General features: G+C 57.3%; 1 protein-coding gene across 1 annotated transcript; it reads right to left on the reverse strand.

The window, feature by feature from the left end:
• Positions 1–330: 330 nt before the first annotated feature.
• Positions 331–23,782, reverse strand: LOC124514974 (ATPase family AAA domain-containing protein 3). The gene is made up of 16 exons (XM_047083432.1): positions 23,517–23,782; positions 19,874–19,950; positions 18,980–19,081; positions 18,619–18,678; positions 18,002–18,071; positions 17,537–17,702; positions 17,308–17,377; positions 13,891–14,046; positions 13,174–13,230; positions 12,806–12,931; positions 12,487–12,611; positions 11,472–11,523; positions 11,062–11,132; positions 10,089–10,256; positions 8,650–8,758; positions 331–1,201 (listed from the first exon to the last, which is right to left on the reverse strand). Exons 1-16 carry the CDS (start codon positions 23,716–23,718, stop codon positions 1,058–1,060), a joined length of 1,755 nt encoding a protein of 584 aa, XP_046939388.1. The 5' UTR covers positions 23,719–23,782; the 3' UTR covers positions 331–1,057.
• Between the last annotated feature and the right edge of the window lie 1,532 nt (positions 23,783–25,314).

Below are 25,314 nucleotides of genomic sequence, written 5' to 3' on the forward strand. Positions count from 1 at the left end.
GGGGGCCGGCCCCCGGCCGCGCCCACGTCTGCACACGGGAGCATGTGCATGGGGCGTGTGCGTCCGCGGGCCGCACTGGGGGTGGGGGGCGGGAGACAGGGGTCTGGGGGAGGCCCCGGCCCAGCAGCAATAAGGCCCCAGAGCCCCACCGCGGCAAGTGCGGCCACCCTGCCCAGGGCATCCCCGGTCGGGCGCCTCACTGTGACCCCCACCCCTGCTGGTCAGTAAATTCTCCAGAAAGCTCCAGCCTCTGCCTCTTCTTTCATTTCTGAACCTGTGACCCCCTTCAAGCCCCTGCCCGTTGAAATCAGCCATGAGATACACACGTTGTGAGGTATCCTGTCAGAGTTTTTATTAGATTCTGGATAAAAAGACCCCCATCCAAGGGAGGGAGGGCTGCAGATCCTGTGGACTAGGGCAGCCCCCCCACCCCCGCCCCGGATGGTCCTGGCCAGGGGGTCTTGGGCCTCGTGGGCAACCCCACCAGTTGCTGGCAGCTAGTTCGTACCCCCCGGGTGGGTGTATCACAGTCAGACGTGTGCAGGGTACATCCTCCTCCCTAGCACAGGGGAGAGCAACTCCCACCAGGCAGCACGGGGGCCTACTCTGCTCACCCCTCACCTGCCGGGTGGGCCTGGGCAGGGTCAAGCCCCCCACGCGGGCCCAGCTCTCTCAGCCAGGCCCCCTGTACTGCCGGTCACAGATGCAGCAGCTGGCCACGGGAGCTTAGCCAGCTTGGACACTGTCCCTGGGCATGGGGACAGTGGCTTCTCCCCCACTCAGCCCGGCTTGGAGACTCCCGTCTCCCGGTTGTGTCCTGGGGGGCAGGGGGCGGCCCCAGCCCGGCAGAGAGAGGAGCCGGCCCCGCCACAAAGACGCCACAGCTGCGGCTGGTCCCAAGCAGAGGCCTTCAGTGCTGTCCTGGCCCTGACTGGAGAAGTACTTAAAAATGCTGAGGTGGGCGGCTGTGTAGGCCCGCCACAGGGAGAGGCGGGCATCTTGGGGCTTCTTCCTGGCAAAGCCACCTGGCTTGCGTGCCCCAGGTACCAGGGCCAGTTCACGCAGCCTGGCCACCCTCAGGCCTGGCTCCCTCAGCCTTCAGCCACTGCATCTTCTGCTGGTGCTGCTGGATGGCATCCTGGACCCGGGCATCCACCATGGCCTCAGTGAGGACTCCATCCTCAGAGGCATATGCCATGGCCTGGCAGGGAAAGAGAGTACCGATGTGGGGCACCCAGAGGGTCTGCCCGAGGGGAAAAGGGTCGCCCAGCCTCAGGCTTTCAGCGCCCACCAGTCCCCAGGAACGGCCCGCCCTGCAGGCCAGGGCCAGACCCAGGGATGAGGCAGCCAGGCTGGCCCCACCCTTGAGAACCTGACGGCCTCCTGTGGGGTGGGGGCCAAGTCCACTACCCTCAACCTTGGGCCTGCGCTCCGTCTCAAGAGGGGCCTGGCCTCAGAACACACACGTGCCCACGTGCCCACGGCACACGCCTTGCTTCCCCGTGCGTGCAAGAGTGCCCCCCCCACACGTGCGTGCTCACGAGGGAACCCACAGCCACGGCAGCTGCCGTCCCCGCAATGCCCGCGGCCCTGCCCACATCCCCAGTTGGCACCAGTGCAACATTCTCACGTCACTGAGTTTCTCAATGACTTTCTAAAAATAGAAGGTCTGAGGCCAGCTGTCAGGAAGCAGCTCAGCACCCCCATCACAGGCCTGGAGGGCCTCTACCTGAGACTGGAGCTGGCTTCAGGGCCAGGGCACACGCGCCACTGTGGCACTGGAGGGAGGGCAGGGCCCCTAGGCAGAGCGCTCCCCAGGAGCCCCCAGCGATCCCAACTTGGTCAGAGAGTATCCCACCAGGCCCAAGCACCCCCAGAGCACACTAGGCTCCGTCTCTCACGAGCCCCCGCTGCCCAGGGCTCCCCAGCCCCAAACCCGGCCATGCGCACGGGTGGAGGCACCGAAGCGTGCCGATCAGATCAGGCCCCAGGGTGGTCCACGTGCCTCGGCTACCAGCCAGGTCACCTACGGCCAGGCTGCCACCCCTCCCAGGTGACTCACTGTCTCACCTGCTTCCTGTCACCCAGCCTGTCACTCTGACCGAGGTGGCTGTGCGGACGGCCTCAGTGTTCGCCAGGCAGGGGGCCAGAGCCAGTTCACCTGTCTCTCTCCAGCTACCTGAGTGGCCTCAGCCCATGTTGGGCACTGTGAGAAAGTCCCTGCCATCTGAGATGGCCGGTCACTTTGTTCACACAGGCCGGCCCTACCCTTAGGACACGGCCACCCTCAGTACCCCGTGGCCAACCACGGAGCCAGGGGGCTGCAGGAGGAGCACACAGGCTCAGAAGAGCAGTGAAGGAGAGGCAAGAGGGGACCGCCAGGGGAGCACACCGGCCTAGGGGCCCACGTGGGTCAGGGCCTGGAAGTGGCTGGAAGCTTCCCTGGTAGGAAGGTAGAGGGAGAGCAGCAGCCCCTCTCAGAATCCCACAGTGCCCAAGGGGGGCTGGGCCCCTGCTGAGGGATGGCTACACTTGGCGATGGGCTTCCAAATAAAGGAGGAAAGGGGGAAGCCAGTAACTCTGCATGGAGAACCCTGGCGGGCACCACTCTGACCAGGTCAACATCCCTGTGATGTTGTACGGCACTAGGTGCCCCCAGACCGGAGGCCATGACCAGGAGGACACCTCATCGCTGGGGTCTTCTCCCCAAACCCACAATCTTGGTCTGATTGTGAGAAAAACATCCGAAGGAGAATCTATGTAACGCCTGACCAGCACTCCTCAAAACTGTCAGGACCATCAGTAACCAGAAACATCTATCTGTGAGCTGTCACGGCCTGGAGGAGCCTGAGGACACAGGGCAACCGAATGAGACGGGGGACTGTGGATGGGGTCCTGGAAAAGACGAAGTCCAAGTGGAGTCGACACTGACGTGGCAAACGTGCCTCGGGAGAGGGGTCAAGAGGGGTCACTCATACACGGTGGGGGAGGCTCCGCGCTACCCTTGCAACTTTCCTGTGAGCCGGAAATTACTGAAACAGGAACCTTCATGAAAGAAAGGAAGGGAGGGAGGGAGGAAGGAAGGAAGAGAGAGAGAGAGAGAGAGAAAGAAAGAAGAAGAAAAAGAAAGAAAGAGAAAGAAAGAGAGAGGGAAAGAAAGAGAAAGAAAGAAAAAGAAAGAGAAAGAAAGAAAGAAAGAAAGAGAAAAAGAAAGAGAGAGAAAGAAAGAAAGAAAGAAAGAAAGAGAAAGAAAGAGAAAGAGAGAAAGAAAGAAAGAAAAAGAAAGAAAGAAAGAAAGAAAGAAAGAGAAAGAAAGAAAGAAAAGAAAAGAAAAGAAAGAAAAAGAAAGAAAGAGGAAAGTCCTGGACTCAACGGCTTCACCAGTGAATTCTGCCCAACGCTTATGAAACGGATCCTTCTCACACTTTGCCAAAAAACCGAAGAGGAAGGAACACTTCCTAATTCATTCTGAGGCCAGCATAACCCGGACAGTAGAAGCAGATAAAAATACCACAATAAAACTACAGACCAATACCCTCTATGAATATTGATACAAAATTCTTCAATAAAATACCTGCAAACCAGATTCAGTAGCAGGTTGAGGGCATTTACTTCTGGAATGCACGGATGACCCAAAAGAGGAAAATCAATCAACGTGTTACACCACACAAACAGAATAAAGGACAAAACCCACACGATCATCTCAAATTGATGCAGAAGACGCATCTGACAAAACTCAACACGCCTCCTTGGTGAAAGCACTCAACCAACCAGGAACAGAGAAAATTTTCCCTAACGGTCTAAAGGTCATATGTGAAAACCCCACAGCAAATATATTATCAATGGTGAAAGGCTGAGAGCTTTTCCTCCGAGGTCAGGAACAAGACCAGGGCGCCCGCTCCCACCACTTCTATTCAGCACAGTACTGGGAGTCCCTGCCAGAGGAATTAGGCAAGAAAAAGAAATGAAAGGGATCCAGTTTGGCGCGGAAAAAGTAAAATTATCTGTGTGCAGACAATATAATCTCGTATGTAGTAAATCTGAAAGATCTCCTCCCGGAAGTTGTTAAGAATAACGCATTCAGGACGTTTGCAGGAAACAAAATTAACACACAAAAACCATCTGTCTTTCTATGTCTTTCTATATCATAATGAACAACCTGGAAAGGAAATTAAAATTAGAAAGTTCCATTTACAACAGCATCAGAAAGAATCAAATACGCAGGAAAGTAACTTAACCAAGAAGGCCAAAGAGTGGTATCTTCAGAACTACAAAACACTGCCGAAACGAAAGAAATTAAGACACCAAAGTCAGGAAGACATGTGCGTCATGCGTCATGACACGTGAGTACGTCAGTCCTACCTACCCAAGCGGATCCACAGCATCAATGCAATCCCTATCAGAAATCCCAAGGTGTTTTTGGCAGAAATCAAAATCCATCCTAAAATTCATACAGAATCTCAAGGGAGGCGGAACGGCCAAAACAGTCTTGAATAAGAACAGATTTTCAAGTCTCAAGTTTCCTGATTTTTAAACCCACTACGGGGGCACCTAGGTGGCTCAGCTGGTTGAACATCTGACTCTTGACTTCAGCTCAGGTCATGATCCCACGGGTTCATGGGTTTGAGCCCCGTGTTGGGCTGTGTGCTCACAGCCCAGAGTCTGCTTGGGATTCTCTCCCCCCCCTCCCCTCTCTGCCCTTCCCCTGCTTGCGTGCACTCTCTCTCAAAATAAATAAATACACTTAAAAAAAAAATCTACTACAAAGCCACGGTAACACAGAGTAGTGCTGAGACGGTCATCTAGACAGATGAAGTAGGACTGAGAGCCCAGAAAGAAACCTTCACAGGGGCGCCTGGGTGGCTCAGTCGGTTAAGCGGCCGACTTCGGCTCAGGTCATGATCTCGCAGTCTGTGAGTTCGAGCCCCGCGTCGGGCTCTGTGCTGACAGCTCAGAGCCTGGAGCCTGTTTCGGATTCTGTGTCTCTCTCTCTCTGACCCTCCCCTGTTCATGCTCTGTCTCTCACTGTCTCAAAAATAAATAAAAACGTTAAAAAAAATAAAATAAAAAAAAAAAACCTTCACATGTGGGGTGAGATGGTTTTCAACAAGGGTGCCACGCACATTCTAATGGGGAGAGGACAGTCCTCAACAAATGATGCCGGGACACAGGACGTCCACACGCAAATGAAGTTGGACCCCTAAATAACAGCACGCACAAAACTTAACTCCAAATGAATCAAATACCTAAATGTAAGATCTCGAAGTACAAAACTACTAGACGAAAGCACGGGGGAAGCTTGCAGACACCGGATTTACTGAGGATTTCTCGGCGATGACACGGCCAGCGTAGGTAACAAACACAAACCGGACTTCATCAAAACTAAAACCTTGTGTGCATCAAAGGACACTACCAACGGAGTGAAGAAGGCAGCCCACTGAAGGTCAGGAAATCTTTGTAAATCACACAGCTGGTAAAAGGTTAGTATCCGGAATACGAAAACTGCTAAAACTCAACAAAAAACAACCCGATTCGAAACTGGGCAAGGACTATCCATATAGACACTTTTCCAAGAAGACACACGCCTGGCCAGAAAGCACAGAAGATGCTGTCACTAACCAGCAGGGAAATGCCATCCACGTTACAAGGAGACACTTCGCATCCCCCAAGATGGCTGCTATCCAGACTCGGGAAAACAAGCGCTGGTGAGCGGGGCGACGGACCGGAGCCCGTTGCACAGATGGTGGCAAAGGGAAACAGTGCGGCCGCTGTGGAAGTGGCCTGTCAGCTCGCCCGAAACTAAAAACGGTATTATCATGTGATCTGAGAGCTCCACTTCGGGGTGCACGCTCAAAGGAGTGAAGAGTGGGGCTCCACGGAGACCCCCGCACACCCATGTTCACAGCAGTTATTATTCACAACAGACGAGAGGTGGAAGTCACCCAGCATCCGTCTCGGTGGACGAACGGACGAACAGAATGAGACCGGCCCATTCGGCAGATCACCACTCCGCCCCGAAAAGGAAATGCTGGCACCTGGTCTGGCACGGACGGACCTCGAGGACATCACACAGAGGGCAGTCCGTCACAAAACGACAAATCGTGCGTGACTCCCCTCACGTGTGGGATCTAGAGCGGTCACATTCGGAGAGAGCGGGTGCCACGGCCTGGGGAAAGGGGTGGGGTTGGTGTTTAATGGGATGGCATTTCGGCTTGGGAAGGTGAAAATGTTCTGGATGCGGACAGTGGGGACGACTGCACAGCAATGTGAATGTGCTTAATATCACTGAGTCGTGCACCTAAAAATGGTTAAAGTGGCAAATTTTGGTTAAAAAAAAAAAGAAAGAAAAGGCAGCGAATTCGCACGCCAGAGGACTCCAGTGTGCTAAGAGGCAGCACGGACCCCACCGACAACATCATCATACTAACAACGTGGGCGGGGGTGCCAGGAGGGGGGCGGGAGGGAGGCTCAGTCAGTTGAGGATCCGACTGCAGATTTCGGCTCAGGTCATGATCTCAGGGTCGTGGGATTGAGCCCTGGGCCAGGCTCTGCGCTGAGTGTGGACCCTGCTGAAGATTCTCTCTCTGCCCCTCTCCCCTGCTCTCTCTCCCACAAAACAAACAAACAGAAGCAACGTGGGCTTCAGGGAACAAGTCCAGCCTGGAAGGAGGGGGAGGTGTGCAGGACAAGCCCCACGAGCACCCTGAGCCAGAGGGCACACCAGCAAGGCCACCACACCCCTCCCAGACGCCGAGGCCCGAAGCACCCTGGTTCACTCTCCTCTCCCATGAGCACGACAGGACTCCCGGACACATGCTGGGCTGGGCTGACCAGTCAATGACCGGACGCGCTCTGGTGAAGTGCCAGATCCCCCGGGGAGGGCACCCTGTGGGCTTCAGCACCTACTCACTGCCTCCTGCAGCGGTCAGGGGTCAGACCGGAGGTCTCCCCGGTTCTCCATCCATCAGGCTCGCAGACCTGTCACCTCACGTGGGCAGGTGACATGTGACGTAAAGAGAAGGGAGGTGTGCGGGTTCTTGGTGGAAACACCGGGCATGGACTGCAGGGCACGGTTTGCAGTCAGGGACAGACGCGTCCCACGTTCATACGGTGAAGCCCTGACCCCCAGAGCAGCTGTAGTTAGAGGTGGGCCCTCTAAGGAAGTAGGCAACGTCAGAGGAGGCCGTAGGGGCGGGGCCCTGATTCTACAGGACCAGCAGCCTCACGCGACAGATCTCTGTTTCTGCCACAGGAGGAGGAAACCGCGAGAAAACAAGCGTCTGAAAGGCAGAAAGGGGGCTGCCGTCAGAACTCCACCACACTGGCACCCTCGTCCGGGCCTTCCTGCCTTCCGGACCTTGAGAAATACACGTCTGTGTTTAAGCCCCCTGGGCTGTGGCACCGTCACAGCAGCCGAAGCTGACAGACATCCTATCCTCCACTCTGTCGGTTGTGGAAACGGAGCCACCCTCGTCGGGCCTGGGTCCTGAGTGAGGACGGCTGGAGCAGAACGCCTGGCTGCCCGATCACACGTAGGAGCAGAGTCTGCAGTCTGGAGCTGGGCATAACCCGGCTCATCCTCAGACAGGCTCCTGTGTATCCAAGCTGCTAGGTTCAAGTCACAGTAGAGGTCTATTTAATTAACATAATACACATCCATTTAAAAGCACTGTCACATTTCTAGCGATCAGACTGTCACGCAGCCTCAGTCAGATTTGACTGCGGGCCCCATGGAGGCAGTGATGGCGGCACAAAGCCAAGGGCGGCTGCAGACAGGAGCCACTGAGCACCCTGCACCCGATAAAGCTTTTCTCCTCAGCCATCACCAAGCTGCAAATGCTTTCTAGACGGCTGCACCCAGGACCCCTGGGGGTCAAATGGCTTCCCTGTCCTGGGCGGCGGGGGGGGGGGGGGGGGGGGGGGCTTGTGGGCACTTCAGAGGAGGAAGCGGGTATTGGGTAATGCCAAGAACCACTCTGGGCTGTGTGCCCTGGGTCACAGCACGGCACAAGGCTAAAGTCAACTCGCATTCGCTACGCTGCCCTCGAGACCCCACAGCAAACCCGATTATGTATGGAGCGGACAACATCCTCAACACCAGCAGTCTCCATCTGGCACAGTGCTGGCAAGGAGACGCCCAACCCTTATCAGGTCAGATTCACACCCTGGCTCATCGCACACGCCCTGCGATGAGCTCACAGACCACTTACGGGAAGTTCCATATGCCCCCGCGGTCTCCCCAACCTTCTGTAGAGTCACCTGCCCCAAACGTGCTAGGCTTGAGACCACGTCCCATCTCCAGTGGTGCCTGAGCCTGAGTCTGTGGGACCTTGATGCCGATGTGACACTTGGCTCATTTCCAGGGAACCCCAACTGATTTCAGAGCCCTATCTGATTTGGACCAAAACTACAATGCCGATAAGGTAGGCCATAATGTGGGAAGCCAGGGACACCTCTCCACACGCTCCCTACAGTGGGGGCAGAAGCAGGTGGTGGCAGAAAGTAGAGCAGGGCGTGACATCTGTGTGCAGAAAATCCTTCAACAGAAGCACCCTAGGGGGGCAGGGGCCTGCACGGGCTGCCTTCAGGTGACTCAGTGTCTCCCAACCAGTTGGGCTCACGCCTGCAGGGCGCATGTCCCCAACTCACCTGCCATGCCACGGCAAGCTGGGAGATCTCCCGACCCGACATGCCCTCCGTCAGGCGTGCGATCTCTGAGCACTTCTTCCCGTAGTCAAACTGAGCCAGCTTCAAGCGCCTGGGGAGAGCAATTCCCACATGACGCCCTGGGGGCCTGGGACGACCCCTCGGCTCCTACGCGAAAGGAGGACTGGGTATCTGCCAGGCGCAGGAGCCTGTACTGGGAAGCCCTGTATCTGCTCCTGGTTCCTGCCCTTTCTACCCGCTGGGCACCTCCCTCCCTTCTGGAGCCCCGGTGGGGTCCGTGTGGGGGCCGTGTACGGACAGCAGCGCATGACCACTCCAGAGACAGGTGGAGGGCTGGTCAGGATGTGCCAAAGAGGAGGGGCTCTCGGAGCCTCGCACACAGCGCCACCACCAGGCTCGGAGGCAGGGACCGCGTCCTTCTCCCTCAGACCTCCATCAGCGCCCAAACTAGCGGCACAGCAGCCACGCCCTGTCAGGCGTAGGAAGCACGTGGGAAATCAAAGGGAGAAAAGCCAACACCTCCAGGTTAGAGTGACACGTCACTGCTTTGGTTCGTGTGCGGACCCCTTCCTAGTCAGGTCTGGCTGAAGACCCAGGAGATGAGCTCACAGGAGGAGAGTCATTCAAACACTCATGGAAAAAGAGGCCTCAGGAACTCAGACCACACTGGGTGTCAGTCAGGCTAGAATAGACGATTGGGAGGGTGGGGGGTACTGGGGCCATCCGGGCACACAGGAGAAAGGAGGCCCAGATAATGGAATTCAAGGGGGCAGGGGGACAGCAGGGGCAGGCAAAGCCCGTCCCAGAACAGAAGACAGCTCTCACTGCCACCAGCGACAGGAAGGATTCAGGTCAATGCTGCTGCGAGGTCTGGCTCCCTGGGGATAGTTAAAAATAGACCAGCCCTCACGTATCTGGAGCACTGTGGACAGAGAGCAGTGAGGGAGAGGGTGGCCCGGACAGAATGTGGAGGGCGCCCCCATCGCCCGGTGACTTCTGCAGAATGGGGGCCTTGCTGCGTGCTGGTGAGGGGCCCCAGGCTCCTGGGAGTCAGGATGAGCAGGGAGCCCGTGTCCAGGACGGCCACCAACAGCCTCAGTGAGCAGAGCTCGGCCAAGGTCTGGCAGCCACCGTCACGGCCCCGCACTTCCCAGGGCAGGACTGCAGCCTGGATTCCTCAAAAGCCCCAAATCGTTAAAAGACGCTTCACCTAGCAGGAAAGGATGGAGGTGCCAGCTAGTTTGTGACGATGGGCCGCTGAGTCAAAAAGCTGGCAAAGACTGGGACGGAAGCACAGGGCCAGCAAGTGAGCACATCTGAGCCCCAGGTAAAACCACAGGGTTAGGACTGGGTGTGGCACCTGGGCCAGAAGCTGGTGGGGTACGGAGGGCCCCACACACCCAGGCCATCAGGACACTTACTGCTTTCCTTCTGTGGCTGGCTTCAGAACATACTTGTCAAAATACATCCTCACCAGGCGTTCCCGCTCTTCCTGCCGCGGCAGATCGAAGCGGACCATCTCGTCGATGCGGTCGTTGATGGCCCAGTCAAACTGCTCGGGCTGGTTGCTGGCCAGGACCAGCATGAACCTGAAGGCAGCAGAGACAGCAGGGGCTGAGGGCTTGCCCCTGGGATAGGGGGCCTCTCCAACCCACACAGGACTATTTTCTAACGGGATCTATCTGGCAGCTTTTTAACCCAGAAAAACCCAGACCCAGCATTGCCCTCTACCACCCATCCCTCCCTCCAACACCTCCCTGACCGATGGGCCAGCGTGACGGGGCGGCCATGTAAGCCTCGCTGTGCGCGGGAAGCACAGGGACCCTGGGGTACCATACAGATCTCTGCACGCCCCCTCCCCCAACCTGAGTTGCAGGGTTTGGGGTTTAGCTGGTTGAGCGGAAGCGCCAACTCTGCAGGTACCAGACCAGACTCTTAGGGGGCCTGAGCAGGGTCAGGGGTGTCTGCAGGCAACAGCCGCAGCAGGCAAGGAGGATGCACATGATTTGGTGGCCACACAGCTGACTTGGGGCCTTGACAATGGACGAGAGCAGGATTAGGGGACTCGTAAGGAGTGAGCCCTTTCCCAGGGCAACCTGCACCCCAGGACACCTAGTCGTGGGGTGACCACCCTGACGGCCCATCACGGGAGAGCAGCCAGAGACGCCCAGTGCAGCGCCCTGTGCGTGCGGACTTGCCGCCCGGCCCTCCTGAGACCCCAGCGCGTCCTCTCAGAAGGCCCCACAAGGGTGCAAAAAAGGTGCACCCCCTCTGCACCCCCACGGGCCCTTCCCATTGCCCTGTGCCCGCCCTGCCCCACAGCAGCCCTATGAGCTCAAGCGGAGCCTCAGTTTCCCTCTGTGAAGGGGCCTCGCACCAGAAGGTGGCCCTCACTTGCTGCTGTGCTGCCCTGTCCGGTGCAGGAATGCATTCAGGGTGGCCCTGAGGTCCTCGCTTATCTTCTCCTGCAGAGAAAGTCCTGGCATCAGGCAAAGGCTTCCAGGGGGAAGTTAAACACAGGCCCCACTCCATCCCTCCAGGAGCCACACATGCCAGTGTCTCCATGACCCTGAACTTCAAGAAAAGACTCTAAAAATGCCACACATGTAACTCCTGCTTTTCAGGCCAGATATGTGAAGAAAGTGCAGCTGAGGACGAGGTTTGGGTCAGACTCAGTCGGGGAGGGGGGGGAACAGCAACTTCCCCACAAAGCACAGACGCGGCCACTCGACACGCCACCCCTGACTGCTCACCTATGGCCAGCTGGACCCAGCAGGCCACACGGAAGCTTCCGGAATACTCACAGTCGCTCGCTTCCTGAGGAAGGCATCTGCTTCATCCACGAAGAGCAGGAGGCTGTGAGGGGAGGGGAATGTAGGACTGAACGAGGATGGGTGAGGCCGCCCAGCCGGAACGCTAAGGGGCTGTGCACACGGAAACCGAACCAGGAGCAAAGGCTGCTCTCAGCAGCGTCTGGGACTCCAGACCCAACAGGGGCACGCTGCGTGCCAGCCCACGGCAGGACAGCGACCGGACTGTGCCAAACATGCTAATTGGGCACTAAATTAAATACCAGTGCCGGCAGCCCCTGATCTTCAGTGTTGCAGTTTTTAAAATTTTTTTAACGTTTATTACTTGAGAGACAGAAAGACACACAGCACGAGCCGGGGGAGGGGCAGAGAGAGAGGGAGATGCAGAATCCGAAGCAGGCCGCAGGCTCTGAGCTGTCAGCACAGAGCCCCATGCAGGGCTCAAACCCACAAACCGTGAGATCATGACCTGAGCCGAAGCCAGACGCTTCACCGACTGAGCCACCCAGGCACCCCACCCATTTTATTTTTGAGAGAGAGAGAGAGAGAGAGAGAGAGAGAGAGAGAGCATGAGCAAGGGAGGGGCAGAGAGAGAGAAAGACACAGAATCCCAAGCAGGCTTCTGTGCTGACAGCTTGGAGGCTGACACAGGACTCAAACCCACAAACCGTGAGATCGTGACCTGAGCTGAAGTCGGACGCTCAACCAACTGAGCCACCCAGGCGCCCTTCTTTCTCCAGTGTTTTTAAAGTCAGCCCCTCTTTAAAGTCAGAGACTCCTGAGAGGAGCACAGGCCCCCAGGAATCTATACCTGGGGTGAATTTCTCCCTCAGACCCCCACCCCAGACCACAGAGCTGTTCCGGCCTTGTGCACGCCCACAGGCACAGACTGTGGGGAAAGTCACTGACACACCCTCCCACCCAGCCATCTGCAGCCCGCTGGTGCCAGGAACCCAGGCCACGCAAACGCATGCACATGGGGGGCCACCCCAGAAGGGACCCGGCTCACCCTCGCCGGCTGGTGCTGGCCCAGTCGAAGACCTTGTGCACAGCAGTCACGCCATCCCGCCCCATGGGGGCCACATCCCCACCTGTCATGATGGCATAGTCCATGCCCGAGTGCAGCGCGAGTTTCTGGGCAAGAAAGGGCAAAGCATGTTTACTCTCGTCCCCCCCAAAGCCTGCACAGACCGTGCTCAGGCCCAGTGCCCCTGGGGACGCCCCTCGCCTGGAAAGCTGGCCCCACCACGTGGCTCCTGATGCCCCGCACCCACTCCCCAGAGCCGCAGCACAGCACCCCACGCACCTGTGCCGCCGTGTGCCCTCACCTTGGCAAACAGCGTCTTGCCGGTGCCAGGAGGCCCATACATCAGAATGTTCCTATAGAGGCTCCGGTTCTTCTTGGTGTTCCTTGTCGCAATGGCAATGTCTCGCACGCGCGCTTCCAGGCTGGGCTGCCAAGGAACGGGGCAGTTGGGGCTGGCTCTGCAGCTAGCGTGTGCCTCCTGAACCCCTGGGCTGGCCCCAGGAGGCAGCTTATCCCAGGCTGGGCCTCAGGCAGCAAATTCTACTTTAGGAAAGAAAAGCAGCCCGATCCTGTCGGGGGGGGGGGGGGGGGGTTGGGGAAGAGCTCTGCGGGCAGAAGGGCACCTCCCACCCGACGCCTGTCCCGGCCCCCGTGGGCGGCACCACTTACACTGAGGACGACGCCCTCCAGTGCGTCCTGGGGCTTACCAAGGAGGCGCCTGCTGACCTACGGGGGGACACGGGGGACGGTCAGGGTCATCGGCAGAGCCCATGACAGCCACGGGGCACCGGGAGCAGCTAGGCCACCACACGGAAACAGAACTGCCGTGGCACCCCTCGGTCCAGGACACGCAGGCTGGGCCTCGCTCTGGAAGGCGGGCACACAGAGCCGACCGTGGGACTGGGCCAGGCAACTTACAGATTCCTCAATGACCTTTATTTCCGTAGTCGCACACTGCACACGGGCGACTGCCGTGGACGTCCAGCCACAGCCCACAGAAGGAGTGACACTGCATCAGGCAGAAGCCTGGACCCCTTGGGGGAGGAAGCGGACACAGTACTGCTTCCAGCAACTTCTCTCCTAGGATGATGGCATGCAGGAAGCCGAGGATTTTGTAAATGACCCAAAATCTACCCAGGGGGCAGTCACATCAACAGACACATAGAGGCAACTGACAAACCAGGGTGAGGGTCTTCCCAGTGCTGATGTGGACGGGCCCCTAGGATAGCATCAAAGAGGAAAAAGCCACAAGCAAATCCCATGTGCAAGAAAGGATGGATAGTGTTTGGGTAAAAGGGGGAAATGAAGACGCACGTTCACAACTTGGCTGAAACACCAGAAGGATTCGGGCAGGACACGCCCAATGAGGACCAGACCCACAGTTACCTGCATGGGGTGCCTCAGGGCCTCAAGCACTGTGATCCGAGACGTCTCCCTCACCAGGGACGGCTTCCCCAGCCGGGCCTCAATGTACCGTCCAGCAACAGACGTGGCGTTCTTGGCAGAGTAGACCCCCACGGCCAGCAGTGTCAGCCCGGCCACCTAGAGCAGGGCAGAAGGTGAGTGGCACCCACCACCTGTTCAGCAGTCAGCAACGAGCCCTCCTCATCCCGTCCCGTGCTAGGTGATGGCAAGGGTCATACAGGAGCAGCCCCAAGCCCAAATCCTCAATTACACGAGACTGTAGATATTTCCAGACAGAAAACATACCAAAAAGCTTATCACAAGCACTCTTTCTCACAAAGCTACTGGAGAATACATTCCGGCAGGACTAGAGGTGCTTCCAGGCGACAGGAACCCCGACCGTAAAGAGAGGAACCCTCAGGCTCATGGGGGACAGACCAAACATTGTGGTGGGACCACAATTACAGGGCACACGACCAAGACCTACAAGAGGCTCCTGGAAACTAAAAGCTCTTCCCCACAAGACCAACAGCTTGGCTAGCACAGACAGGGGCAGCGAGGACTCTGAGACCACATGAATGAGGTTCCAGGAGACCAGATGGCAACTGCAGTGACAGAAACAAAGGCCCGCGCCTCCCAAATCCAGCCACCTTTGATGTCATCCAGCCTTCTCCAGCAACCAGCCCTCTGCGCGTCTACCCAGCTTGTTTGGAAAGTAAACGCAAGGGACGTTTTCCCACAGATCCCTTCACGTGCCCAGATTCCCAGCCAAGGAGCCCCGCCAGCCCACAGCACCACCCCAGCCCGACAGGGATTCTGGACTGAGATGCACACGAGACCCCGTCACTAACCACGGGTGTTTACAGCAGCTGGGGAGGTCTGGAGAGATCTGAGTGCACGGGGTACTCAGACCACAAGAGGAATCAGAATGCCCTTAATTCACTTCAAAACACTCCAGGGAGGGGCACCTGGGTGGTTCAGTCAACTTCTCTCCCCCTGTCCCACTCTCTCTCTCAAAATAAATAAACTTTAAAAAATGTAAAATAAAGGGGCACCTGGGTAGCTCAGCCTATTAAGTATCTGAGTTCGGCCCAGGTCACGATCTCAGTTTGTGGGTTTAAGCCCCCCAGCGGGCTCTGTGCTGACAGCTTCGGATTCTGTGTCTCCCTCCCTCCCTCTCTCTCTCTCTGTGCCCCTCCCCTGCTCTCTCAAAAATAAACATTAAAGAAACACTTTTCTTATTAAAAAAAACAAAAACAGAGAGCAGCACCAGGTTTGCTGGTGGGGAAGCAGACCACGTGGTTTTCACTCAAAGGGTCTCACTGCTTTGCTGGGGCTCTGCTCAAACCGGCCCCAAGGGCCTCTGACCAGCCACAAACAAGGTCATGCCACAAAAGCAGGACCCAGGGTTATGAGGAAGAAGGCAGACGTGCTCTAGGGGGCAGAAAGCCACCACGCATTTCACAAACTCCAGTGACAGGACCTCGGTTTTTGAGGCGGGTTCATTAGCCTCTTCACTCCTGCGATGCTCACCGTTCAATGGCCTAGTTCAGAAAAATAAGCTAGTAAACAAGTTCCCAAGATTTGGAACTAAGTTTATTTATTTTGAGAGAGCTAGAGACAGCATGAGTGGAGAAGGGGTGGAGAGAGAGAGAGAATCCCAAGCAGACTCTGCACCGTGAACACAGAGCCCAATGTGAGGTTCGAACTCATGAAATCGTGAGATCGTGACCCGAGTCGAAACCGAGAGTCGGACACTTAACGGACTGAGCCACCCGGGCGCCCCTCCGTAACCTCCAACTGTGAGCGTGAGCACTCCACGCTGAGGCTGTTGCAGGACTAAGCAGCTCTGAGGTGACCGGGCCTCCGCGTTAACGAGAGCTAAACTCCTTCCAGGAGTAAGCGAATTCCAAGGTTGATCTAAAGCTGCTAGTTCCACGAAACAACCGATCAGCAGGCTGACTGGCTCCGATACAGGCAGTGACATTTAGACTCTTCCACAAGACGCTGTCCCTGGCGCAGTAGCCACAGCAGGTACTGAGCGCTTCCTGTGTGCCCGGCTGCGGCACAGAGGACGCCGCGTGAGCGCCACAGAGCCCCAAGGTGGAGACGGGCGAGGAGGGTCAGAGGGAGACGAGCACGCAGGTAAGGCCTGTGGCTCAGACGCTGCACAGCCAAGCCCACGCCAGCTCTGTCCTCTAGTCTCAGACGGGTGCCCCCACCCAGCTCGGCACCAGGAGAAGGCAAAGCCCAGACCCCGTGCTGGGTCTCCCTCCTGTGGGAACCCCAATCTGCACAGGGGTGCCCAAGGCGGGGGGGCAAGATGGCGTCCAGAGGAAGCCCGTTTTCTTCACCAGAACACCAGAGGCCACATTCTGGCAGCTCCCTATGCGACGCGGGGAGTGGCGGGGCAGCCCTGTCGAGAAGCCAGAGGAACTGCTCAGCTCACCCGGCCCCCCGGGCTGCGGGCTGCATGACCCAGGGAGCCCGGACCACTTTCAACAGGGCTGAAACCCTCCGCTTCCAACCCGGAGTTACTCAAAACATGTTTGGGAAGACCATGTCAGGAGCCCCTGTTCGCCCACGTCCCTGGCCTGAGCTAGAGGACTCGAGGGGCCATTTTAAGAACCAAGCGGTCTGACCAGCTTCAGGTTTCCTCGACCAGAGTCCTGGCCCTCCCCAGTCCAGTCCCTGCTCTCCCCAAGGCACGGCCTGACCTCACCTGCCCTCCCTCACGGTCTCCAGAACAAGGCCAGAACTGTGTCCGCTTGCAGAAAGAGCTTCAGGAACCGGCACATCAGGAATGCAAGGGCACTCCTGGTCAGCACGGCTCCCTGCCACCCCTTCGTTAGGGCCTCAGTACCGTGTGAGCAGGTGCCAAGTTGCACCGTGCGGCCCAGGACAGCACCGGGCACAGTGGCAACAATCCCCTCTGCCTCGAGTGGGGAGCAGCCCCATGGCACAGGGCTTTCAGAGCGCGTGCCTAGAACCCTACAGCCTTGTTGGGCCTACCTCCGCTTCCCGCTGGAGGGTGGGAACCTTCACGGGAGCACGGCTGAAAAGGGTCCCCTGCCACATCTCCCGGAACCCCCGGGGTTTCGGCCGGGTCCCACTCCGGAGGCTGCCGGGCAAACTTCCAGTTCCCCTTTCCACGGGGCGGCATTTGTTAAGGACGAGGGAAAACGAAGCTCCCTTCCCGCATCTTCCAGCCCACAGGTCACAAAGCCCACCGCCAGTGCCCCACACCCAGAGGCTACACCACACCTGACTTTCCCAGGAGCGCAGCAGGAGGGACCTGCCTGGCACACTTCCTACCGCTGAGCGCCAGGAGGCAGGGACACAACCCAGCAGAGACCCTGACGCAGGCCACAAGCAGGAGGATGTGTCAGGGGTTATTACCGTGGCTGTCACTTTGTCCCAGTCTGTCACGAAGGCACGGAATCCTTCACCAAACAGGGTGCCGGCTGTCCTGTAGAGAAAGCAGCAACGTGACCAGGAGAGGATGGATCTGGGCACTCAGCTGGAGAAAGGGCAAGAGCTCTGAAGCTCAGCACACGGGAGGGCCTGCTGAAAGAGCCCGCCTCCCGCCAGTGTGCCAACCGAGGGCCTCCTGGGGACTGGGCCTCACCTGATGGACTCCAGAATGGTCTGCCGGTGCTCAGCAGCCTTCAAGCGTATCTGCTCACGAATAATGTCTGCGTTCTCACGCTCGGCCTTGGCTCGGGCGCGCGCCTCGGCCTCCACCCGCAGCATCTCGTTCTTGTGCCGAAGTTCCATCTCCCGTTCCACGGTGGCTGCCCGGGACGTGGCAGGAAAGGGGTGCTCAGACTGCAGTCCCCCACCCTTCCAGCGAGGCCCAGGCAACCCTTCTCACAGGAGGGAGGCAATGCACGTCAGACCCTGGGGGGACGCCCGGCCTGCCTAGGCTTCTGCTACAAAGCTCCGACTAAGGCCAAAGAACGCAGAGCCCCCGTCAAGGTTTGGGATCAAAGTGCTTGAAGAAACACATATCTATGCCTACGGCCTGCTTTCCCTGTGAGCCAGCTCCAAGGACGTAGCCCCCAAAAGCCCCAGGCAGAACTGACAACCCTACCTCGCCGCATGGCCTCCTGCTTCTGCACAGACTCCTCCTGCTTCCTTAAATTCTCCTCGTTGAGAAGTTGCTGACAAGAAACCACAGGAGAAAGGGAAAAGCTTCCAAAGCTTGGAAATGACCAACATTGATCTAAGAGATCAGCGAGGGAAGCTTCTGCCACCACAGGGGCTCTGGACGAGCACAGCGAGGGGCCCGGTTCAGGGGCTCCTGCCTCTGGCATAGCTCTGCCCCAGGGCACTCCCAGCCCACTCCCAGCTGCCCTCCAAACACTCTTTCCCCTGTTAAATTTATAAGCTGTGAGGGTGCAAAGCATGATGGGTGCAAACACTTGGAAACCACCCCCACCATAAATTTGTCCCAGCCAGGTCCCCAGTCAGGTCTCACACAGAAGAACCCCTCCAGCACAGCCAGAGCCTGGAGGCCCCGGGCATCGTGTGTGTGTGTGTGTGTGTGTGTGTGTGTGTGTGTGTGTGCGCGCGCGCGCGCTCTGGGACCCAGCACTGACTGCTGGTAAAACCACCCTGAGTTCTGGCCCACCAGCTGCCCCAGAAGACGCCCGTGCTCTCAGGGAGGCCAAAGGAGGCCCCCCTCGCGTGCCAGTGTGCTGAGCTCACCTGCTGCTTCAGCTGGTCCTCGTAGCGCTGCCGGGCCAGCTTGTCCTGGTACTGGGCCCTCTGGGGAAGAAGACGGCAGCATGAACGCGGGTCAGCTGCAGAAGCTGGCGGACGGCCCCAAACCGACGTCGAGAGCCAGACTTCGCCGGGCCCTCAGACGAGCCGCCTACCTCCGCCTGCTCGCCTGGACACGTGTGCTCCCCGGTCCGCTCAGCGCGGACGTATTCGTGGGCGTTCGCACAAGGTCATCCCACGCCTCGGGGGGTCACTAACAGACCCAGACTGAACGCGGGGACCACGGAGTACCCCAGAAGCTTCCCATCCTGGCCCCCCTGTGCCCGTGTGGCCAAGCGGCCCTTACAGCCTGGTGCTGCCTCGTCTCCTCGCTCAGAGTCTTTCTCCTTTCCTCAGCTTGCACGCGGATCTGCTCGCTCTTCAGCTGCTCCACGGCGGCCTCATATTCCTATAGAATACACCAGCTGCTGCAAGCCCAAGGCCGGCGGGGCCTCCCGCTCTGGACTTTGAGCTCAGGCCTCAACAACCCTCTCCCACATTCCATGTGGGCTCCAAAGGGGCCGGGACAGGAGCAGGAGCTGCTTCCAGAAAACGCTCGCTGGACCAGCACCACTGCACGGGCACCAAGGCCCAGGAGGACCTAGACCCCCCCGGCAGCCCAGTGGCAGGAAATCGGACAGGGCTGGGTCCCAAGGAGCAGGCCAATCTCTTAGGATACTGGTCACTCCCTCCCCAACACCGCTTCCAAGGTGGCTTATGTCACGTGCTCACATTTTTTTTAAGGTTTTTAGTAATCTCTACACCCAATGGGGGCTCAAACTCACAACCCCAAGATCAAGAGTCACATGCTCTTATGACTGAGCCCGCCAGGCAGCCCTCACAGGCTCACTTCTGACTACGCTTTACAACAGCCAATGGCGGAGGGCAGGGCCCATGCCTTTGCTATCCTTCTCTGCTCAACGGGAAGGTCCTGCCAAATGCAGAGACACCCAGTAAGACTCTCCCCTGGGGAGACCAGATGGTCCTCACCTACACCAGCCCTTCCGGGTCGTTCTGCTGCAAGAACCCAAGCCACAAAGCCAGCACATCTTTGACCTCTCCGTATTTCCCTCTTAACCACAAGCAATAAGGTAATCCCAGAAAGGAGACGCCTGAAGCTCCCGTCCTGTGCCCACCACCCACCGTCCTGTGTCCCTCCGCCACAAGGACCGCCTCCGCTGGCACCACACCCGCTACCCACCTTGAGCTTGGACTGCTGCTCCAGCTGCAGCGTCTGCTCCTGCATCTGTGCAAGACTCAGTGCCTCCTTGGCGTGTCCTGTGGGGAGCGGGCGAAGAGGGTTAGGACGCTCGGACACCAGGCAAGCATTCATGTGAACCAAGGGGCTTTCGGGGAGACCACAGCTCACCTCGACATCGAAACACATGTGCCCCCCTGCATTCCCTGACTGGATCTTGCTTGGTGCCCCCTCCCTCCAAAGACCAGTACTCCCTTCTCATCACCTATGTCTGCTCTACGCCTGACAGAAAGCCCGTGTACAAGGTCTTGTACCCCAGCAGCCGTCACATCCCGGAGGGCTCTATCAGAAAGGCTGTTCCAGGGTGCCGGGGTGGCTCAGTCGGTCAAGCGTTCAACTTCGGCTCAGGTCATGATCTCATGGTTTGTGAGTTTGAGCCCCACACTGTGGATCCTCTGTCCCCCTCTCTTTCTACCCCTCCCTGGCTCATGCACATGCGTTCTCTCTCTCTCTCTCTCTCTCTCTCTCTCTCTGTCTCTCTGTCTCTCTCTCAAAAAAAAAGAAAAAAGGGGTGCCTGGGTAGCTCAGTCTGTTGAGCATCCGACTTCGGCTTAGGTCATGATCTCACATTCGTGAGTTCAAGCCCCGCATTGGGCTCTGTGCTCACAGATCAGAGCCTGGAGCCTGCTTCGGATTCTGTGTCTCCCTCTCGCTGTCTGTTCCTCCCCTGCTCATGCTCGTTCTCTCTCTCAAATAAATAAACATTAAAAAAAAATGTTTTTTAAGAAAAAAGGAAGGCTGTTCCACACTAGCTGAGAGTAGAAAGGTCAACGTGGCAGTCAGTTCCCAATGAAACAAAAAGGCACCTGTGGCTACAGGGTCTTATTTTTGTGGAAGTTGCTTAAACTCCTAAGCTTTTAAGCTTTCAGTACCTGTTATTATTAATCTACACGTGCAGATGATAAGATGAATAGGAAGCAAACAATTAAATTAGAAACAAGCCAATGCACAATGACGACTCTTCACAGACCTCGTGTTACAAACACACACGTTATAAATGTTTCCTGCGTATGTTTTGTTCATGAGATACAATTCACATCCATCAATGTTTGGGGGTTCCAAAAAAAACTTCTGGTGGGGGCACCTGGGTGGCTCGGTCGGTTGAGCGTCCGACTTCAGCTCAGGTCATGATCTCATGGTTCATGGGTTCAAGCCCTGCGTCGGGCTCTGTGCTGACCGCTCAGAGCCTGGAGCCTGCTTCGGATTCTGTGTCTCCTTCTCTCTCTGCCCCTCCCCCACTTGTGCTCTGTCTCTCGGAAATAAATAAACGTAAAAAAAATTAAAAGCCTTCTGGTGCTCTCCTAGCCAAAAAAGCCCAGGCATACAGCTTCTCAAATATTTTGGTGATGACACAGTTCTCCCACCTGCAGTACTTTACTGTAAAAAATATTCTAACACGTTAAAGCACGGCAAGAAGGTAGGGAATCCCTGTGAACCCCGCTCCCTGATGCTATAATGTACCTGGTTTTCTCCCTTTGCTTTCTTTCCACTCCCGCCCCATGATCTTTCTTTTTGAAGCCTTCAAAGTAAGTTGCAGACCCCAACACCCACAAACTGCAGCAAACACATAACTAAAGCATGACTTCTGTTCGCTTTTCCATAAACACATCTACACATTTAGAGGGATGTGACAGAAGCCCTGGTGTCTCTGGACAGACTGCTAGGGCACGTGGTGTGCAAAAACACTGCCTAAGCCTGGGAAGGACCTTCAGAGCGGGTCAGGACCTGGCTGACACAGCCTTCCTCACTGCAAGGCTCTCCCCTAGGTCTCTGGTGACTGGGAGCACAGAAGAGCTGAAGACCCGCCCCCAAGGAGAGGCAGCACAAAGGCACCAGCGTCCCATACCCTGTACTGTAAACTTGGGAAGGCACGAAGCCGAGGCCTGAAGAGACAGCAAGGGCCCCTTTAACAATGAACTCTGACCAGGAGGGAGTGAGAGCACAAGAGTGCTCATCCTGGTGCAGCAGACAGGAACGTGAGTGCCACAGGCCAACGATGTGGAGACCAGGTCCCAGCTGCCCTTTTTACCCACAGCATGACCTTTGGCCAGCCGGGTTAACCTCACCTGAAAATGGAAAATTAGAGATCCCCCACCACTGACTCTTGAAAGAGGAAAACAAGAGACAGAGGCAAGACGCATCCTGGGAAGAAGGGTTTGGGGACAGAAGGAGGTGACAGACCAGGGCAAAACCTCTCCCACTGGCCAGTAGTTCGGCCAGGAAGGATGGCAGGAAGAAGAAAAGTAGATGGGTGCCAGGCTGGCTCAGTTGGAAGAGCATGCAACTCCTGATCTTGGGTTTGTGAGTTCAAGTTCCCCATCGGGTGTAGAGATTACTTAAAAAAATAAAAAAATTTTGGGAGCACCTGGGTGGCTGAGTCAGTTGAGCGTCTGTCTCTTGACTTCGGCTCACGTCATAATCTCACAGTTCGTGAGTCCGGGCTCTGTGCTGACAGTTCGGAGCCTTCTTGGGATTCTCTCTCCCTCTCTCTGCCCCTCCCCCACTCACGCAAACTCAATACACTTAGTCTGGGACTGGTGGTGTTCCAGCTAGACCTAAGGGTACAGGCTGTTTGAGTCCCAGGCCCAAATATCCATATGTTTTTAACGTCCCTCTGGGGATCTGAGAGCCAGGCAGGCTCAGAGACCTTGGACCAGGGTTTTCTTGGAGTCTCTGGAGAAGAGCAGGAATTGAACCACAAAGTGCCAGGCCTCTAATTCCTCAGACAGACCCTTGTTTACACCATGGCTTCTCTACACAAATTCCTTTAAAGGGGGGTGGGGGGGGGTGGCAGACCTCTGCTTAAATAAAAATTTGATAGCCGTTATGGTCCTTTTCATCAGTACTTATTCTGTGTCTTCTACATTCTAGCTTCTCAAACACTTAGACTACATCCTGAAACAAATCATTAAACCAACAAGAAAAAGGAAAAGTGAGAGGAAAAGACGTGGGCTTAGCGAAGGTCCAGCCGATGATGGTGCCTTTGGGGGCCCGGGAGTCAGGAAGGCAGAGCCAGGACGGACTGACCCCTATTGCTTTACAGACCTCGACTTCCTGAACGCTGCTTTCCAATAACACGCACAAATCTGCTTCGGTACCATAAAACCAACGGTCCTCAAGTGAGCTTGCCTTCGCAAGGGGAAAACTGCTAACCACCACCACAATCGGGCCACGCTTTGGCCACGTGGAGGCAGCAAGAGGAGCAAAGAGCTCCCCTCCTCTACAGTAACTAAAGACCAGGCTCCAGCCCCAGCACCTGCCACCTGTGACCGCTGAAACTTCCATCTGCAGCGGTCTCCTCACCTGACAGACGCGTGACAGCTTGGGAAGTTGCCAAGGATGATGGCATCCCCAACCTCCCCGCACCCAAGGCGGCTTTGCCAGGTTTATTCCCGCAGACCAGTTTTCTCACCTGGGAAACGGGACTGCAGACAGCCACTTACCACTCGACCACTCAGACGACTGAGGAGCTACATGCGCCCAAGGAGCCGGCATGCCCGGTGCTCGGTGGACTGGCTCGCTGTGAGTCCTGAGCTTCCCTGGCCCCTCGCCCCAGCCGGGGCCCCGCCCTCGCCGCCTCACTCACGCGAATGCTCCAGCTCTCGCGCCGCCTTGGCCGCACGTTCCAGGCCCGTCGGGTCAAAGTTGCTCCATTTGTCCTTGGGCGCCGGCCGGTCCCCCGCGCCGCGGTCCCCGCCGCCTTCGCCCCCGGGCTGAGCGGGCGGCAGGGACAGCGGCGGCCCCGCGCCTTCGCCCTTAGGGCCCTTGATCCCGAAGAGCCACGACATGGCGCGCGAGCGCCGCGTGTCGCGGCAGCCGCCCGGGGCTCAAGACGAGCTGAAGCGCGCGGACCAGAGAAGCCTCCACGAGGAGCCAGCCGGTGGTCAGAGCGCCCGCGCAGGCGCGACAACGCCCCTTCCTCCCAGACGACGGAAGCGCAGGAGGGCCACGTACCGCGTGGCCTTCGGATAGGCCGCGGGTATCGTGACATCACCGGTGGCCCCGCCACGATTGCTCAAACTAGCTCCGTCTGGGGGCGGGCCGTCGAGGGGCAGGGCGAAGCGCTCGAGTTACGGGGGCCGATCGGGAACAAAACCGATGGGCTGGGCGCCTGTATAGCCTGGTTATACGTCAGTTCCGCCTAGCAACAGCTCCGTGTCCCGTCGCTATAGGCGCCCGGAGAATCCCGTCAGAGCGGGGGCGGAGAGGCAGGTGCCGCGGAGCCCTGGGGTCCTTGGTACGCGGGTGTGGGCGACGCGGCGGTGAGCCCCGGATGGAGGGAGCGGCCGTGGGGGAAAGGTCCTGCGGAAAGCGGCTGATCCGCGAAGGAAAATCAGCCCGGGGCAGGTGCGCAGCTGGGCCTCGATTCTGCGCCCCCGACCCGCCACCAGAGACACGACCGGGCGCGGGGACGTCGGGGCCCCTAGACGGTTGAAGCTGCGCTCCGCGGGTCTCCGTGCTAGCGCACATAGCCGGCCCATAATAAGGTGCTGGAAGGGTAGAAACGCGGTTCCTAGCCAGTCTCCTGCAACCGTCATTAGGTTAAAGAGCCGGCTGGAGAACAAGCTCTCCCCATCCTCCGTTTCGGTGTCTCGGCAAACCACATTGCCCGTGGGCGTATGAGCCTTCGTATCACTTAAAAGTGGCTCACAATGGGAGGGAGACAGAAATCGCAACCCCAGAAGAGTGGAAAAGCAGAGCAGACCCCCCCCAAAAGCCCCACAAGAGGGCGCCCTTGCTGGAGGAGGAATCCTGGCTTCTTGGGAAAGTCCAAAGGCCACGTGCCTGCTTCTGGGACAAAGGGCCAGTCTAAAGCCGCCTGGGGCAGAGGGAGAAAAAAGGTGGACCGAGCCCTGTGTTGCTCTAGAACCCACAGTGCCCAAAGTTAGCAAACTTTGCTTCTTGGGCCAGCAACCAAGTTGCCCCTTTGGTCTTTCTTTGATGGAATTGGTTGAGTTCCCAGAATTACACAGTTTCCCCACTAGACTGAAAAAAATTTTAAGCTTGAGTAAAAATGGGCGGGGGGGAGGGGGGATTAAAGATAATTCTGTGATCTTTCATCTCCAAATGAAGAGAAAACCAGATGAATTCTCCAACCAGATGCCCCCGCCCCCGCCCCCACCCCAGTGGCCATTATGGAGGTTCTTACGGACTAGCACAAACTACCAAGGTTCTTATGGAGAGCAACCCTGGTAGGGCTTCGCTGGATTAGAAGAGGAGATGGGTAAGAGACATGAAGTCCTTGTCCAAACACAGCTGGGCCATGTGCCCCTCTCTAGCTCCAACCATCCCAGACCAATATTTGGCAAGCCTGTGTACTTTTACGTAAAAAGGAATCACTTTGAGAATAAAGTTATGCATTTAAAAAGCCAGTTTCAAATAAG

This window comes from Lynx rufus, unplaced genomic scaffold (genome assembly GCF_022079265.1).
Source record: "Lynx rufus isolate CCGP_SWC_20201006 ecotype Redwood Valley unplaced genomic scaffold, mLynRuf1.p SCAF_2, whole genome shotgun sequence".
NCBI lineage: Eukaryota > Metazoa > Chordata > Mammalia > Carnivora > Felidae > Lynx > Lynx rufus.